Below are 15,687 nucleotides of genomic sequence, written 5' to 3'. Positions count from 1 at the left end.
TATATAAGGTACTAGGGAGGGGCTGTGTGTGTGTGAGACAGAGTGAACCTCTCTATAATATTATATATCCGTATATAAGGTACTGGGGAGGGGCTGTGTGTGTGTGACAGAGGGAATCTCTCTATAATATTATATATCTGTATATAATGTACTGGAGAGGGTCTGTGTGTGTGTGAGACAGAGGGAATCTCTCTATAATATTATATATCTGTATATAAGGTACTGGGGAGGGGCTGTGTGTGTGAGACAGAGGGAACCTCTATAATATTATATATCTGACATGTGAGTAATGTGTGACACGTATGTAATGTGTGACACGTATGTAATGTGTGACACGTATGTAATGTGTGACATGTATGTAATGTGTGACATGTACAGTGGGGAAAAAAAGTATTTAGTCAGCCACCAATTGTGCAAGTTCTCCCACTTAAGAAGATGAGAGAGGCCTGTAATTTTCATCATAGGTATACCTCAACTATGAGAGACAAAATGTGGAAACAAATCCGGACAATCACATTGTCTGATTTGGAAAGAATTTATTTGCAAATTATGGTGGAAAATAAGTATTTTGTCAATATCAAAAGTTCATCTCAATACTTTGTTATATATCCTTTGTTGGCAATGACAGAGGTCAAACATTTTCTGTAAGTCTTCACAAGGTTGTCACACACTGTTGCTGGCATGTTGGCCCATTCCTGCATGCAGATCTCCTCTAGAGCAGTGATGTTTTGGGGCTGTCGCTGGGCAACACAGACTTTCAACTCCCTCCAAAGGTTTTCTATGGGGTTGAGATCTGGAGACTTGCTAGGCCACTCCAGGACCTTGAAATGCTTCTTACAAAGCCACTCCTTCGTTGCCCGGGCGGTGTGTTTGGGATCATTGTCATGCTGAAAGACCCAGCCACATTTCATCTTCACTGCCCTTGCTGATGGAAGGAGGTTTGCACTCAACATCTCACGATACATGGCCCCATTCATTCTTTCATGTACACGGATCAGTCGTCCTGTTCCCTTTGCAGAGAAACAGCCCCAAACATGATGTTGCCACCCCCATGCTTCACAGTAGGTATGGTGTTCTCTCTCCTCCAAACACGACAAGTTGTGTTTCTACCAAACAGTTCTAATTTGGTTTCATCTGACCATATGACATTCTCCCAATCCGCTTCTGGATCATCCAAATGCTCTCTAGCATACTTCAGACTGGCCCGGACATGTACTGGCTTAAGCAGGGGGACACGTCTGGCACTGCAGGATCTGAGTCCCTGGCAGCGTAGTGTGTTACTGATGGTAGCCTCTGTTACGTTGGTCCAGCTCTGTGCAGGTCATTCACTAGGTCCCCCCGTGTGGTTCTGGGATTTTTGCTCACCGTTCTTGTGATCATTTTGACCCCACGGGGTGAGATCTTGCGTGGAGCCCCAGATCGAGGGAGATTATCAGTGGTCTTGTATGTCTTCCATTTTCTAATTATTGCTCCCACAGTTGATTTCTTCACACCAAGCTGCTTGCCTATTGCAGATTCAGTCTTCCCAGCCTGGTGCATGTCTACAATTTTGTTTCTGGTGTCCTTCGACAGCTCTTTGGTCTTCACCATAGTGGAGTTTGGAGTGTGACTGTTTGAGGTTGTGGACAGGTGTCTTTTTTTACTGATAACAAGTTCAAACAGGTGCCATTAATACAGGTAATCAGTGGAGGACAGAGGAGCCTCTTAAAGAAGATACAGGTATGTGAGAGCCAGAAATCTTGCTTGTTTGTAGGTGACCAAATACTTATTTTCCACAATAATTTGCAAATAAATTCTTTCCAAATCAGACAATGTGATTGTCTGGATTTGTTTCCACATTTTGTCTCTCATAGTTGAGGTATACCTATGATGAAAATTACAGGCCTCTCTCATCTTCTTAAGTGGGAGAACTTGCACAATTGGTGGCTGACTAAATACTTTTTTTCCCCACTGTATGTAATGTCTGACATGTATGTAATGTGTGACATGTATGTAATGTGTGACATGTATGTGCCACTGCTGCAGGTCTCACTGACCATGAACAAGATGAAGAAGAAGCTCCCTGAGCGGATCCTGAATCACATCCTGGAGATTCTCTACCTGCTGACGGGAGAGGTGAGAAAGCACCATAACGTCACCACGGCAACCGGCTGCAGTGACTCTGTATTAGTTGCTTAGCAACAGGAGGTGACTGATGCTCAGAGGTAAAGAAAAAGCCGGTGTTTAAAGTGTTTATGCAAATACAAAAGTGTAGAGTTGTTCTGGGAAATTCACCTGAGGAGACCGTTATTTCCCAGCAGCCTTTAGTGATTTGTTCCATCATCCCCATACACAGCAATAGGCAGCTTATGTAGTGATTTCAGGCTTAGGCTAATAAAGATAAACTGGTATTTATATGGTATAAACACATAGTGCAGAAGAGGAAGTGCTACTGTATAGAATGGCCATAAGCATATGTACGTATGTCATATATAGATAATACCTGCACATACACAGCAATAGGCAGCTTATGTAGTGATGTGAGGCTTAGGCTAATAAAGATAAACTGGTATTTATATGGTATAAACACATAGTGCAGAAGAGGAAGTGCTATTGTATAGAATGGCTATAAGCATATGTACATATGTCATATATAGATAATACCGCACATACACAGCAATAGGCAGCTTATGTAGTGATGTCAGGCTTAGGCTAATAAAGATAAACTGGTATTTATATGGTATAAACACATAGTGCAGAAGAGGAAGTGCTATTGTATAGAATGGCCATAAGCATATGTACATATGTCATATATAGATAATACCTGCACATACACAGCAATAGGCAGCTTATGTAGTGATGTCAGGCTTAGGCTAATAAAGATAAACTGGTATTTATATGGTATAAACACATAGTGCAGAAGAGGAAGTGCTACTGTATAGAATGACCATAAGCATATGTACATATGTCATATATAGATAATACCGCACATACACAGTAATAGGCAGCTTATGTAGTGATGTCAGGCTTAGGCTAATAAAGAGTAAACTGGTATTTATATGGTATAAACACATAGTGCAGAAGAGGAAGTGCTATTGTATAGAATGGCTATAAGCATATGTACATATGTCATATATAGATAATACTGCACATACACAGCAATAGGCAGCTTATGTAGTGATGTCAGACTTAGGCTAATAAAGATAAACTGGTATTTATATGGTATAAACACATAGTGCAGAAGAGGAAGTGCTATTGTATAGAATGGCCATAAGCATATGTACATATGTCATATATAGATAATACCGCACATACATAGCAATAGGCAGCTTATGTAGTGATGTCAGGCTTAGGCTAATAAAGATAAACTGGTATTTATATGGTATAAACACATAGTGCAGAAGAGGAAGTGCTATTGTATAGAATGGCCATAAGCATATGTACATATGTCATATATAGATAATACCGCACATACATAGCAATAGGCAGCTTATGTAGTGATGTCAGACTTAGGCTAATAAAGATAAACTGGTATTTATATGGTATAAACACATAGTGCAGAAGAGGAAGTGCTATTGTATAGAATGGCCATAAGCATATGTACATATGTCATATATAGATAATACCGCACATATACAGCAATAGGCAGCTTATGTAGTGATGTCAGGCTTAGGCTAATAAAGATAAACTGGTATTTATATGGTATTAACACATAGTGCAGAAGAGGAAGTGCTATTGTATAGAATAGCCATAAGCATATGTACATATGTCATATATAGATAATACCGCACGTACACAGCAATAGGCAGCTTATGTGGTGATGTCAGGCTTAGGCTAATAAAGATAAACTGGTATTTATATGGTATAAACACATAGTGCAGAAGAGGAAGTGCTATTGTATAGAATGGCCGTAAGCATATGTACATATGTCATATATAGATAATACCTGCACATACACACGTGATGTGAGAGGGGTCAGTGATGTATTTATGTCTCCCTCTTGCAGCGTGTGACTAACTCACTGACGGCGGCTCACATGACCGGGGACACGATGACAACAGAGAGAATACTGACCCACACCCTGCAGATCATGTACCTGCTGACAGGGGAGGTGAGATGGAATGTCATAATAACAGCTGTATGTCCCTGTGACTGTCTTTATCTGTTTATTTACCCAGGTGTTTTATTTACATTATACAGTGTCAGGGCACAGTGACTCCCTTTACTGACCCATCTGACCCTGTGTGTATTTCCTACCTTCTGTCTGTGTCTCTGCATGTTCTCAGTAACATTATCAAACAGCAGCACTCACCGGCTGAGCGGAGAGGTGACACTGCTGGGGAATGTGACATTATACAGTGTCAGGGCACAGTGACTCCCTTTACTGACCAATCTGACCCTGTTTGTATTTCCTACCTTCTGTCTGTGTCTCTGCATGTTCTCAGTAACATTATCACACAGCAGCAGTCACCGGCTGAACCAAGAGGTGACAGTGCTGGGGAATGTGACATTATACAGAGTCAGGGCACAGTGACTCCCTTTACTGACCCATCTGACCCTGTGTGTATTTCCTACCTTCTGTCTGTGTCTCTGCATGTTCTCAGTAACATTATCACACAGCAGTATTTACCCGCGAGCAGAGAGGTGACACTGCTGGGGAATGTGACATTATATAGTGTCAGGGCACAGTAACTCCCTTTACTAACCCATCTGACCCTGTGTGTATTTCCTACCTTCTGTCTGTGTCTCTGCATGTTCTCAGTAACATCCTGGCTCTGTCAGTAAAAGTGTGTGACAGAACTAGTCCCTGTGTCAGCGCTGAATGAGTTTTGTGTGTGTTTCAGGTGCCTATAAAGTGTGTGACAGAACCAGTCCCTGTGTCAGCGCTGAATGAGTTTTGTGTGTGTTTCAGGTGCCTATAAAGTGTGTGACAGAACCAGTCCCTGTGTCAGCGCTGAATGAGCTGTGTGTGTTTCAGGTGCCTATAAAGTGTGTGACAGAACCAGTCCCTGTGTCAGCGCTGAATAAGTTGTGTGTGTTTCAGGTGCCTATAAAGTGTGTGACAGAACCAGTCCCTGTGTTAGCGCTGAATGAGGTGTGTGTGTGTGTGTTTCAGGTGCCTATAAAGTGTGTGACAGAACCAGTCCCTGTGTCAGCGCTGAATGAGTTGTGTGTGTTTCAGGTGCCTATAAAGTGTGTGACAGAACCAGTCCCTGTGTTAGCGCTAAATGAGGTGTGTGTGTGTGTGTCAGGTGCCTATATAATGTGTGACAGAACCAGTCCCTGTGTCTGCGCTGAATGAGGTATGTGTGTGTGTTTCAGGTGCCTATAAAGTGTGTGACAGAACCAGTCCCTGTGTTAGCGCTGAATGAGGTGTGTGTGTGTGTGTTTCAGGTGCCTATAAAGTGTGTGACAGAACCAGTCCCTGTGTCAGCGCTGAATGAGTTGTGTGTGTTTCAGGTGCCTATAAAGTGTGTGACAGAACAAGTCCCTGTGTCAGCGCTGAATGAGTTGTGTGTGTTTCAGGTGCCTATAAAGTGTGTGACAGAACCAGTCCCTGTGTCAGTGCTGAATGAGCTGTGTGTGTATTTCAGGTGCCTATAAAGTGTGTGACAGAACCAGTCCCTGTGTCAGCGCTGAATGAGTTGTGTGTGTTTCAGGTGCCTATAAAGTGTGTGACAGAGCCAGTCCCTGTGTCAGCGCTGAATGAGTTGTGTGTGTGTGTGTGTGTGTTTCAGGCGCCTATAAAGTGTGTGACAGAACCAGTCCCTGTGTCAGCGCTGAATGACTTGTGTGTGTGTTTCAGGTGCCTATAAAGTGTGTGACAGAACAAGTCCCTGTGTCAGCGCTGAATGAGTTGTGTGTGTTTCAGGTGCCTATAAAGTGTGTGACAGAACTAGTCCCTGTGTCAGTGCTGAATGAGTTGTGTGTGTATTTCAGGTGCCTATAAAGTGTGTGACAGAATCAGTCCCTGTGTCAGCGCTGAATGAGCTGTGTGTGTATTTCAGGTGCCTATAAAGTGTGTGACAGAACCAGTCCCTGTGTCAGTGCTGAATGAGTTGTGTGTGTGTTTCAGGTGCCTATAAAGTGTGTGACAGAACCAGTCCCTGTGTCAGCACTGAATGAGTTGTGTGTTTCAGGTGCCTGTAAAATGTGTGACAGAACCAGTCCCTGTGTCAGTGCTGGATGAGTTGTGTGTGTTTCAGGTGCCTATAAAGTGTGTGACAGAACCAGTCCCTGTGTCAGTGCTGAATGAGTTGTGTGTGTTTCAGATCCCTATAAAGTGCGTGACAGAACCAGTCCCTGTGTCAGCGCTGAATGAGTTGTGTGTGTGTGTGTTTCAGGTGCCTATAAAGTGTGAGGACAGAACCAGTCCCTGTGTCAGCGCTGAATGAGTTGTGTGTGTTTCAGGTGCCTATAAAGTGTGTGACAGAACCAGTCCCTGTGTCAGCGCTGAATGAGTTGTGTGTGTGTGTGTGTGTGTGTTTCAGGTGCCTATAAAGTGTGTGACAGAACCAGTCCCTGTGTCAGCGCTGAATGAGTTGTGTGTGTTTCAGGTGCCTATAAAGTGTGTGACAGAACCAGTCCCTGTGTCAGCGCTGAATGAGTTGTGTGTGTGTTTCAGTTGCCTATAAAGTGTGAGGACAGAACCAGTCCCTGTGTCAGCGCTGAATGAGTTGTGTGTGTTTCAGGTGCCTATAAAGTGTGTGACAGAACCAGTCCCTGTGTCAGCGCTGAATGAGTTGTGTGTGTGTGTGTGTTTCAGGTGCCTATAAAGTGTGTTACAGAACCAGTCCCTGTGTCAGCGCTGAATGAGTTGTGTGTGTTTCAGATCCCTATAAAGTGCGTGACAGAACCAGTCCCTGTGTCAGCGCTGAATGAGTTGTGTGTGTGTTTCAGGTGCCTATAAAGTGTGAGGACAGAACCAGTCCCTGTGTCAGCGCTGAATGAGTTGTGTGTGTTTCAGGTGCCTATAAAGTGTGTGACAGAACCAGTCCCTGTGTCAGCGCTGAATGAGTTGTGTGTGTGTTTCAGGTGCCTATAAAGTGTGTGACAGAACCAGTCCCTGTGTCAGCGCTGAATGAGTTGTGTGTGTTTCAGGTGCCTATAAAGTGTGTGACAGAACCAGTCCCTGTGTCAGCGCTGAATGAGTTGTGTGTGTGTTTCAGGTGCCTATAAAGTGTGAGGACAGAACCAGTCCCTGTGTCAGTGCTGAATGAGTTGTGTGTGTTTCAGGTGCCTATAAAGTGTGTGACAGAACCAGTCCCTGTGTCAGCGCTGAATGAGTTGTGTGTGTGTGTGTGTTTCAGGTGCCTATAAAGTGTGTTACAGAACCAGTCCCTGTGTCAGCGCTGAATGAGTTGTGTTTGTGTTTCAGGTGCCTATAAAGTGTGTGACAGAACCACTTCCTGTGTCAGCGCTGAATGAGTTGTGTGTGTTTCAGGTGACTATAAAGTGTGTGACAGAACCAGTTCCTGTGTCAGCGTTGAATGAGTTGTGTGTGTTTCAGGTGCCTATAAAGTGTGTTACAGAACCAGTCCCTGTGTCAGCACTGAATGAGTTGTGTGTGTTTCAGGTGCCTATAAAGTGTGTGACAGAACCAGTCCCTTTGTAAGCGCTGAATGAGTTGTGTGTGTTTCAGGTGCCTATAAAGTGTGTGACAGAACCAGTCCCTGTGTCAGCACTGAATGAGTTGTGTGTGTGTGTTTCAGGTGCCTATAAAGTGCGATGACGTTGCTGTGTATTTCTCTATGGAGGAGTGGGATTATATAGAGGGGCACAAGGAGCTTTACAAGGATGTCATGATGCAGATTCAACAAGCACTAAGGACTATCGAGATCTCAGGAAACGAGAGCTCAGGTAACACTGTGTAGTAATAAATATCTCACTCGGGTAACACTGTGTAGTAATAAATATCTCACTCGGGTAACGCTGTGTAGTAATAAATATCTTAGTCAGATAATGCTGCGTAGTAATAAATATCTCACTCAGATAACGCTGTGTAGTAATAAATATCTCACTCGGGTAACGCTGTGTAGTAATAAATATCTTAGTCAGATAACGCTGTGTAGTAATAAATATCTCACTCAGGTAACGCTGTGTAGTAATAAATATCTCACTCAGGTAACGCTGTGTAGTAATAAATATCTCACTCAGGTAACGCTGTGTAGTAATAAATATCTCACTCAGGTAGCGCTGTGTAGTAATAAATATCTCACTCAGGTAACGCTGTGTAGTAATAAATATCTCACTCAGGTAGCGCTGTGTAGTAATAAATATCTTGCTTAGGGGGAGTGGCTTAGAGGCCGACTAGAGCGGTTGCATATTCAGAGGCTCCTCATATATTGTGTTTAACAAGCTGATTTTACCATCCTTGGACTATCACTAAGTTGAATATTTGTAGCAAGCTATCGGTACTTTGATCTGAGGACTTGGAAAGATATCTTGCAAAGTCTAGAAGCCGGTAAGCTAGATGGTTTATAACCCTAGGAGGAGGCCTACTTATAATTTACAACATACCCCCCCCCCCCCCGGGCTCCACGGGTGAAAAAGGAACACACCGCTACAACCTCATCATGGAGGGATACTACTCAAGGATTTTTGCACTACTGTCAGAGCTGGAGACTCAAGTCGAACGGAACTTTAAAGATCTTACAGACATTGTCCAAAATGGTGGTGCAGAGGAAGGCGCCGATCATAAAAGTATGCAGGGGACCATTTCAGCTGCGCAGATTGCAGAATACCTAGATTCTAATCGAACTGCTGTTTCGCTCCATGAGACCCCACACCCGGTCATATTCAGGTCAGGACGTAACCCTCTAAACGTAATTATAGAGGACTTTACCAGATACGATTAGTTTACGCCAAATGCCAAGGCGATTACTGGTGGACAATTACAGCTGATTCACTCTGCACACATGGCTCTAAACTGCGGGAGAGCGTCCGGTTCCCGCGGTTGGGCTCAGCTGCATGATAGCGGATATCAGACACTTGTGGGGAGTGTTAAGAAGGAATGGAGCACATGGAAGTTTATGGTCGCCTTAAAACCCCTGCCTTTCTGCATTAACTCTTCCGACTGGGATCTTTTCCGCAACATGTTACACTGGACCCGGCTAGGAGTTGGTTAGGGGAGACACTTTGGCTAGCTCACTGCAGGAGCTCAAAGTCGCACTGGGACAGTGAGAAATTACACTAACTTTTCTCAATATCTCTAGTATGCAATCCTTAAAGAAACCCTACTAATAGTGGTTATCCGAAATCAAAGCTAAAAGCTGGACTCACTCCTATAATGTTTAATAACGTTTGACATTCCTATAGTATATTGTTTATTACTGTTAGATACCTGTTTGCATGTTGGATTGTTTTTTTCTTTTTCTTATGTGGGTATATTATCATTTATGAGATAGTGTGCAACGCCTAATAACCCCTGATTAGCTTAAGATGCAAATGTAGTTTAATCTCCTACAGTCGCTCAATAGTGGACTATATACGTCTACCTGGAGATTGAGATTATTAAAACTTCAGGACATCCACGTGCGCTGAGCAGGAAGACGCAGTTTATGTCATAGGTCCTATGGGTGTATGTTTCTTGCCTCAGATTATAATAGGTACTTACGGCTCACCATGTTTTTCAATTAATCTTGTTTTGTCCTTGTCATATCAAATGCTATACCAGGTTTAATGTAGTATCTGTAGGTTCTTTGACATATTAAGCGGTGCTGAATATTCAGAATAGGATGGAGGAGTAGTGTAAAGTCGGTATAAATTGTGTGGTCACTTCTCTATTTACATACATCAAAATATCTTGAGCGCAACATGACACTAATGACATGCATGAAGAAACGGTGTATGCCATAGTATAGTCAGCTTCTGGAATGTGCTCTGGATGTCCTCAGTATTTCTTTTCAGGACCTTCATTAGTTTACCCGACAACACTTTTGTGCGCTGCGTCTCCACTTAGATAGCTCATTGTCCCCGTTCAGTTAGGCATGTCTATATAGATATTGTCCAGTGTCCTTTGTAATAGCAGTGTCCCTCTTACTTACAAACAAATATATTTATTGTATTTTATTAATAGTTTATTGTATTTATGATTCTCCCCTCCCATCTTAAACTACATTCTCAACTCCATTGATACTTGTTTATGGGACAATATTTCATTATTCACCCACTGATGAATATCTTGGCGGTATTAATCCGCTCTATATACTAACCATATGTTGTATTTTATATATACTCTATTACCATTATATTTCTGTGTCATAATTTACTGGATTTATCTCCCCTCTATTACAGATATGCTCTTTATCTTGGATATCATAATTTGTAGATAGATATCATACTATGAGGTGTCCTTCTTTATAAGGGAGAGAAGCCTACTCTAAAGTATACTTTAATGTTTATAGAAAACGAGGTATCATAGTCGACCAGGTATATTACATTAAGCTTTGACAATAGAGTCAATATAGCCTACACTGTTAGCCAATTATTGTATATAATGTATTCAGAGTCACCAAGTATATGAGTACCTGTGAAATATGTGATCTTTTTCCCCAGTATGGGGCTATTGCGGCATGTTGGGTACGATTTTTGCATATATTCTCAAAATCTGTATCTGTTAGTGGCAACTTATATATATGATGTTATGTAACTAATGTTGTATCATGCAATACCTCAATAAAAAACTTTGATTAAAAAAAATAAAAATATCTCACTTAGATAACACTGTGTAGTAATAAATCTCTCACTCAGGAAATGCACAGACATTACTGACGTGAGTGACAGAGAATAAATTTACAGTGAATCTGTCGTGTGTGTGATCAAATGAGCTGTCTAATTATAAACTGGTTTTATACACAACATAAATATAAGAATTTTTTTACAGGGGTTTGAGAGGCAAAAAGTTTGTCAGGAATATTAATGTAATTATATATTAAGATTTTTATTAGCACAAGCTAATTTATGCAACAAATTCTTAGGTTCTGATGCGCTTTGGCTGAAAGAAAAATGTAGGTTTATCCATCAAAAGATCAGCTTAAAACATATTAGAATACATTGTACATTGTTTCACGATTAGCAAAGTAAACTGATTTTATTCTTTATTAGAACTAACAGGGGACAGTGATGACAATCTCGACACAGGAGCACATGTGGAACTTGTACAGAACGTTCAGCCAGTGGAGACCCCATCAGACATCTCTGCAGGTGACAGATCTATGGCAGAAGATGCTTTTTTATCTTCTTTGACATACTCACTGGATAAAGTGAGAACATGTAACGTGGGGCTCAGGGAGCTTTGAAGGGGAATTACACACAGGGGTGTATCACATGATCTGGGCCAGGAGATTAAAGGGTTATTATAGAACACACTATCCTGTAGCTCTGTAGTCCCTGGGTAGTTTAAATAGCAACTTTGCAATATTTTGTCTGTTAAGGGACTACTTAGTCTTTATTTTATCTCTGAGAGATCAGCGCAGGAGCACACACGCATTCGGTGCCAGTCGCAGTGCATAACAAACCTCTGATTGTTACATCAGTGCACAGAGCATACCACCATAGACATGTTAATGGTGTCAGTCTCAGAGCACAATAATACATGACACTAGAATGTCCCTTTATGCCCAGGGCAAGATCAGCAGATTATAATGTTGTACAGACTGTATCTTCCCTTACTGACAACATATTGTTTTTTCACCAGAGCTCTCTATTTTAAACTTTTGTACATTGTTCACGAGAGCTCAGTACCCTCTCTAGCTTGTGTGAGGTGATGATTAGGTGATGTGGTATTGGGTCTGGGGATCAGTAGGTCTGGTCCCAGGTTTCCCTGGAAATAAATAGGACAGCAGAACTTTGTTGAGAGCATACCTAGGTAGACTCAGGAGTGTGCAGGTGTTCATTACACGACAACAGTGTTTTCAATAAGGTAAAAGTTTACAAATCCTGTTTCATATTGTGCATAGGACACAAAATTAATTTTGAATTTCATCTCTCTTTTTCAAGTGATTCTTCATGATGTGACATCATACTGTCTTGGGTTATCAAGCGAGTCTTTATGATATCTTCATGTGAGGTATAGGGCTGTTGAAATATTAGTGCTGTATTGTCTCCATGGGAGATATAGGGGCTATTGGAATCCTAATGCTGTATTGTCTCCATGTCAGGTATAAGGGCTGTTGGAATACTAGTGCTGTATTGTCTCCATTTCAGGTATAGGGGCTGTTGGAATACTAGTGCTGTATTGTCCCTATGTCAGGTACAGGGGCTGTTGGAATACTAGTGCTGTATTGTCCCTATGTCAGGTACAGGGGCTGTTGGAATACTAGTGCTGTGTTGACCCCATGTGAGGTGTTAGAGCTGTTGAAATACTAGTGTTGTATTGTCCCCATGTCAGGTATAGATGCTTTTGGAATACTAGTGCTGTATTATCCCCATATCAGGTATAGGGACTGTTGGAATACTAGTGCTGTATTATCCCCATGTCAGGTATAGGGGCTGTTGGACTACTAGTGCTGAATTGTTCCCATGTCAGGTATAGGGACTGTTGGAATACTAGTGCTGTATTGTCACCATGTCAGGTATCAGGGCTGTTGGAATACTAGTGCTGTATTGTCCGCCATGTCAGGTATAGGGGCTGTTGGAATACTAGTGCTGTATTTTCCCCTATGTCAGGTATAGGGGCTGTTGGAATACTAGTGCTGTATTATCCCCATGTCAGGTATAGGGGCTGTTGGAATACTAGTGCTGTATTGTCACCATGTCAGATATAAGGGTTTTTGGAATACTAGTGCTGTATTTTCTCCATATCAGGTATAGGGGCTTTTGGAATACTAGTGCTGTATTGTCACCATGTCAGATATAAGGGTTTTTGGAATACTAGTGCTGTATTTTCTCCATGTCAGGTATAGGGGCTTTTGGAATACTAGTGCTGTATTGTTCCCATGTCAGGTATAGTGGCTGTTGAAATACTAGTGCTGTATTGTCACCATGTCAGGTATAGGGGCTGTTGGAATACTACTGCTGTATTGTCACCATGTCAGATATAAGGGCTTTTGGAATACTAGTGCTGTATTGTCCCCATGTCAGATATAAGGGCTGTTGGAATACTAGTGCTGAATTTGTCCCTTGCCAGGTATAGGGAGTGTTACTGTTATGTAAGCGCATTTGCAAAGTGTAATGTAAATAGGCTATAGTGAGTTTTTAATAAGAAATAGAGAATTAATTGTATTTTGAAAACTTCACAAAACCATTTAATACATCTCACATGGTAACTCTCATTGGGAGTAAAAAAACTGTAAATATTGATTCTTTCCTTTTTTATTTCAGGTGAAAATGATAATAAGATTTCACATAACATGGAACAAGCAGCTGATCAGTTGCTAAGGAATATGACAGAAAAAGCAGAGCAGGAAATATGTGACAATATAAGTACAGGTGAGTGTACATGTGTGATGTGTCTGAGGGATACAGGGTACAGGTGAGTGTACATGTGTGATGTGTCTGAGGGATACAGGGTACAGGTGAGTGTATGTGTGTGATGTGTCTGAGGGATATAGGGCACAGGTGAGTGTACGTGTGTGATGTGTCGGAGGGATACAGGGTACAGGTGAGTGTATGTGTGTGATGTGTCTGAGGGATACAGGGTACAGGTGAGTGTATATGTGTGTATGTGTGATGTGTATGAGGGATACAGGGCACAGGTCAGTGTATGTGTGTGATGTGTCTGAGTAATACAGGGTACAGGTGAGTGTACATGTCTGATGTGTCTGAGGCATACAGGGTACAGGTGAGTGTATGTGTGTGATGTATCTGAGGGATACAGGGTACAGGTGAGTGTATATGTGTGATGTGTCTGAGGGATACAGGGTACAGGTGAGTGTATGTGTGTGATGTGTCTGAGGGATGCAGGGTACAGGTGAGTGTATGTGTGTGATGTGTCTGAGGGATACAGGGTACAGGTGAGTGTATGTGTGATGTGTCTGAGGGATACAGGGTACAGGTGAGTGTATGTGTGATGTGTCTGATGGATACAGGGGACAGGTGAGTGTATGTGTGTGATGTGTCTGAGTGATGCTGGGCACAGGTGAGTGTATATGTGTAATGTGTCTGAGGGATACAGGGTACAGGTGAGTGTATATGTGTAATGTGTCTGAGGGATACAGGGTACAGGTGAGTGTATATGTGTGATGTGTCTGATGGATACAGGGTACAGATGAGTGTATGTGTGTGATGTGTCTGAGGGATACAGGGGACTGGTGAGTGTATGTGTGTGATGTGTCTGAGGGATGCAGGGCACAGGTGAGTGTATGTGTGTGATGTGTCTGATGGATACAGGGTACAGATGAGTGTATGTGTGTGATGTGTCTGAGGGATACAGGGTACAGGTCAGTGTATGTGTGTGTGATGTGTCTGAGAGATACAGGGTAAAGGTGAGTGTATGTGTGTGATGTGTCTGAGGGATACAGGGTACAGTTGAGTGTATATGTGTGATGTTTCTGAGGGATACAGGGTACAGGTCAGTGTATGTGTGTGTGATGTGTCTGAGAGATACAGGGTACAGGTGAGTGTATGTGTGTGATGTGTCTGAGGGATACAGGGCACAGGTGAGTGTAAATGTGTGATGTGTCTGAGGGATACAGGGTACAGGTGAGTGTATGTGTGTGATGTGTCTGAGGGATACAGGGGACAGGTGAGTGTATGTGTGTGATGTGTCTGAGGGATACAGGGTACAGGTGAGTGTATGTGTGTGATGTGTCTGAGGGATACAGGGGACAGGTGAGTGTATGTGTGTGATGTGTCTGAGGGATACAGGGTACAGGTGAGTGTATGTGTGTGATGTGTCTGAGGGATCCAGGGCACAGGTGAGTGTATATGTGTGATGTGTCCCTTACTACTAAGCAATATACAGATAAAATAATATGTATAGTTTCAAACTCTAGAAGTAAAAAAGGTTCAGAGGGGCTTGCGCTTTGTTTTTAAGAGTACTATGCTCCACCAGCGTAATCAGAGGTGAGAAGAAAGTAGAAAGATCGACGCTGTGAGAAATGTAAAGATCATTGTTGTGAAATATATTAAAACAATAAATGCCTTTAACACTACATAATGTAGATTGCGGCTGGAACAGCAACAGCACTTTTGTAGGCACTGTATCTTGCACTACAAGTGATATGGTAGTTATTTATGCAAATGAGGCAGGGGGTGTAGATGTCTGGGTGACCTGTGCCTTACAAAAGGGAGCTGCCTATATGAATAAACACTATGGAAAAGAGGAGAAAAAGTAAGTTTTACAAAATATAGTACATAAAAATTAACACTTAGACATGACTGATTTTTTAAAACTATATTTACTGTTTTGATTGGTATCCTTTAAGAATTACTGCTCATTAGCTTAGACAACTTAAATATTACCTAGAGGCACAGCATGAAGGGCAAGCAAACTGTACAAAATCAATAAAAACGAGTGCTAAACTCTAACAATAAATAAAGCAATATTTGTGCACACAAGCATTAGTTATAAGATGTAGTTTTCTAGCAGGTCGTTTTATCACAAATGTTAAGAGAATATAATTTTAAAAGCATTCAATATTATTTAAATTACATTAAAATAAATGTTAAAGGGACAGTCTACACCAAAATTGTTATTGTGTAAAAAGATAGATAACGCCTTTACTACCCATTCCACAGCTTTGCAAAACCAGCATTGTTATATTA

The 15,687-nt window shown here is 41.9% G+C and overlaps 1 protein-coding gene across 2 annotated transcripts in view; it reads left to right on the top strand.

Annotated features, from left to right (window-relative positions):
• The window catches only part of LOC128635991 (gastrula zinc finger protein XlCGF26.1-like), a 58,525-nt gene that overhangs the window by 26,454 nt on the left and 16,384 nt on the right, over positions 1-15,687 (top strand). The window contains exons 2-6 of one of the 2 annotated variants that reach the window (XM_053689066.1): positions 2,026-2,115; positions 3,986-4,090; positions 7,692-7,839; positions 11,086-11,184; positions 13,303-13,410. In XM_053689066.1, coding sequence (XP_053545041.1) covers positions 2,038-2,115; positions 3,986-4,090; positions 7,692-7,839; positions 11,086-11,184; positions 13,303-13,410 — 538 coding nt within the window. In that variant the 5' untranslated portion in view covers positions 2,026-2,037. Of the gene's footprint in view, positions 1-2,025; positions 2,205-3,985; positions 4,091-7,691; positions 7,840-11,085; positions 11,185-13,302; positions 13,411-15,687 lie in introns of both variants that reach the window. The other variant, XM_053689067.1, reaches the window with a different exon arrangement.

Source organism: Bombina bombina, chromosome 7 (genome assembly GCF_027579735.1).
Source record: "Bombina bombina isolate aBomBom1 chromosome 7, aBomBom1.pri, whole genome shotgun sequence".
In the NCBI taxonomy this organism is placed as follows: Eukaryota; Metazoa; Chordata; class Amphibia; order Anura; family Bombinatoridae; genus Bombina; species Bombina bombina.
Note: the sequence above shows the minus strand (reverse complement) of the source record. Positions and strands in the feature narration are given on the sequence as shown.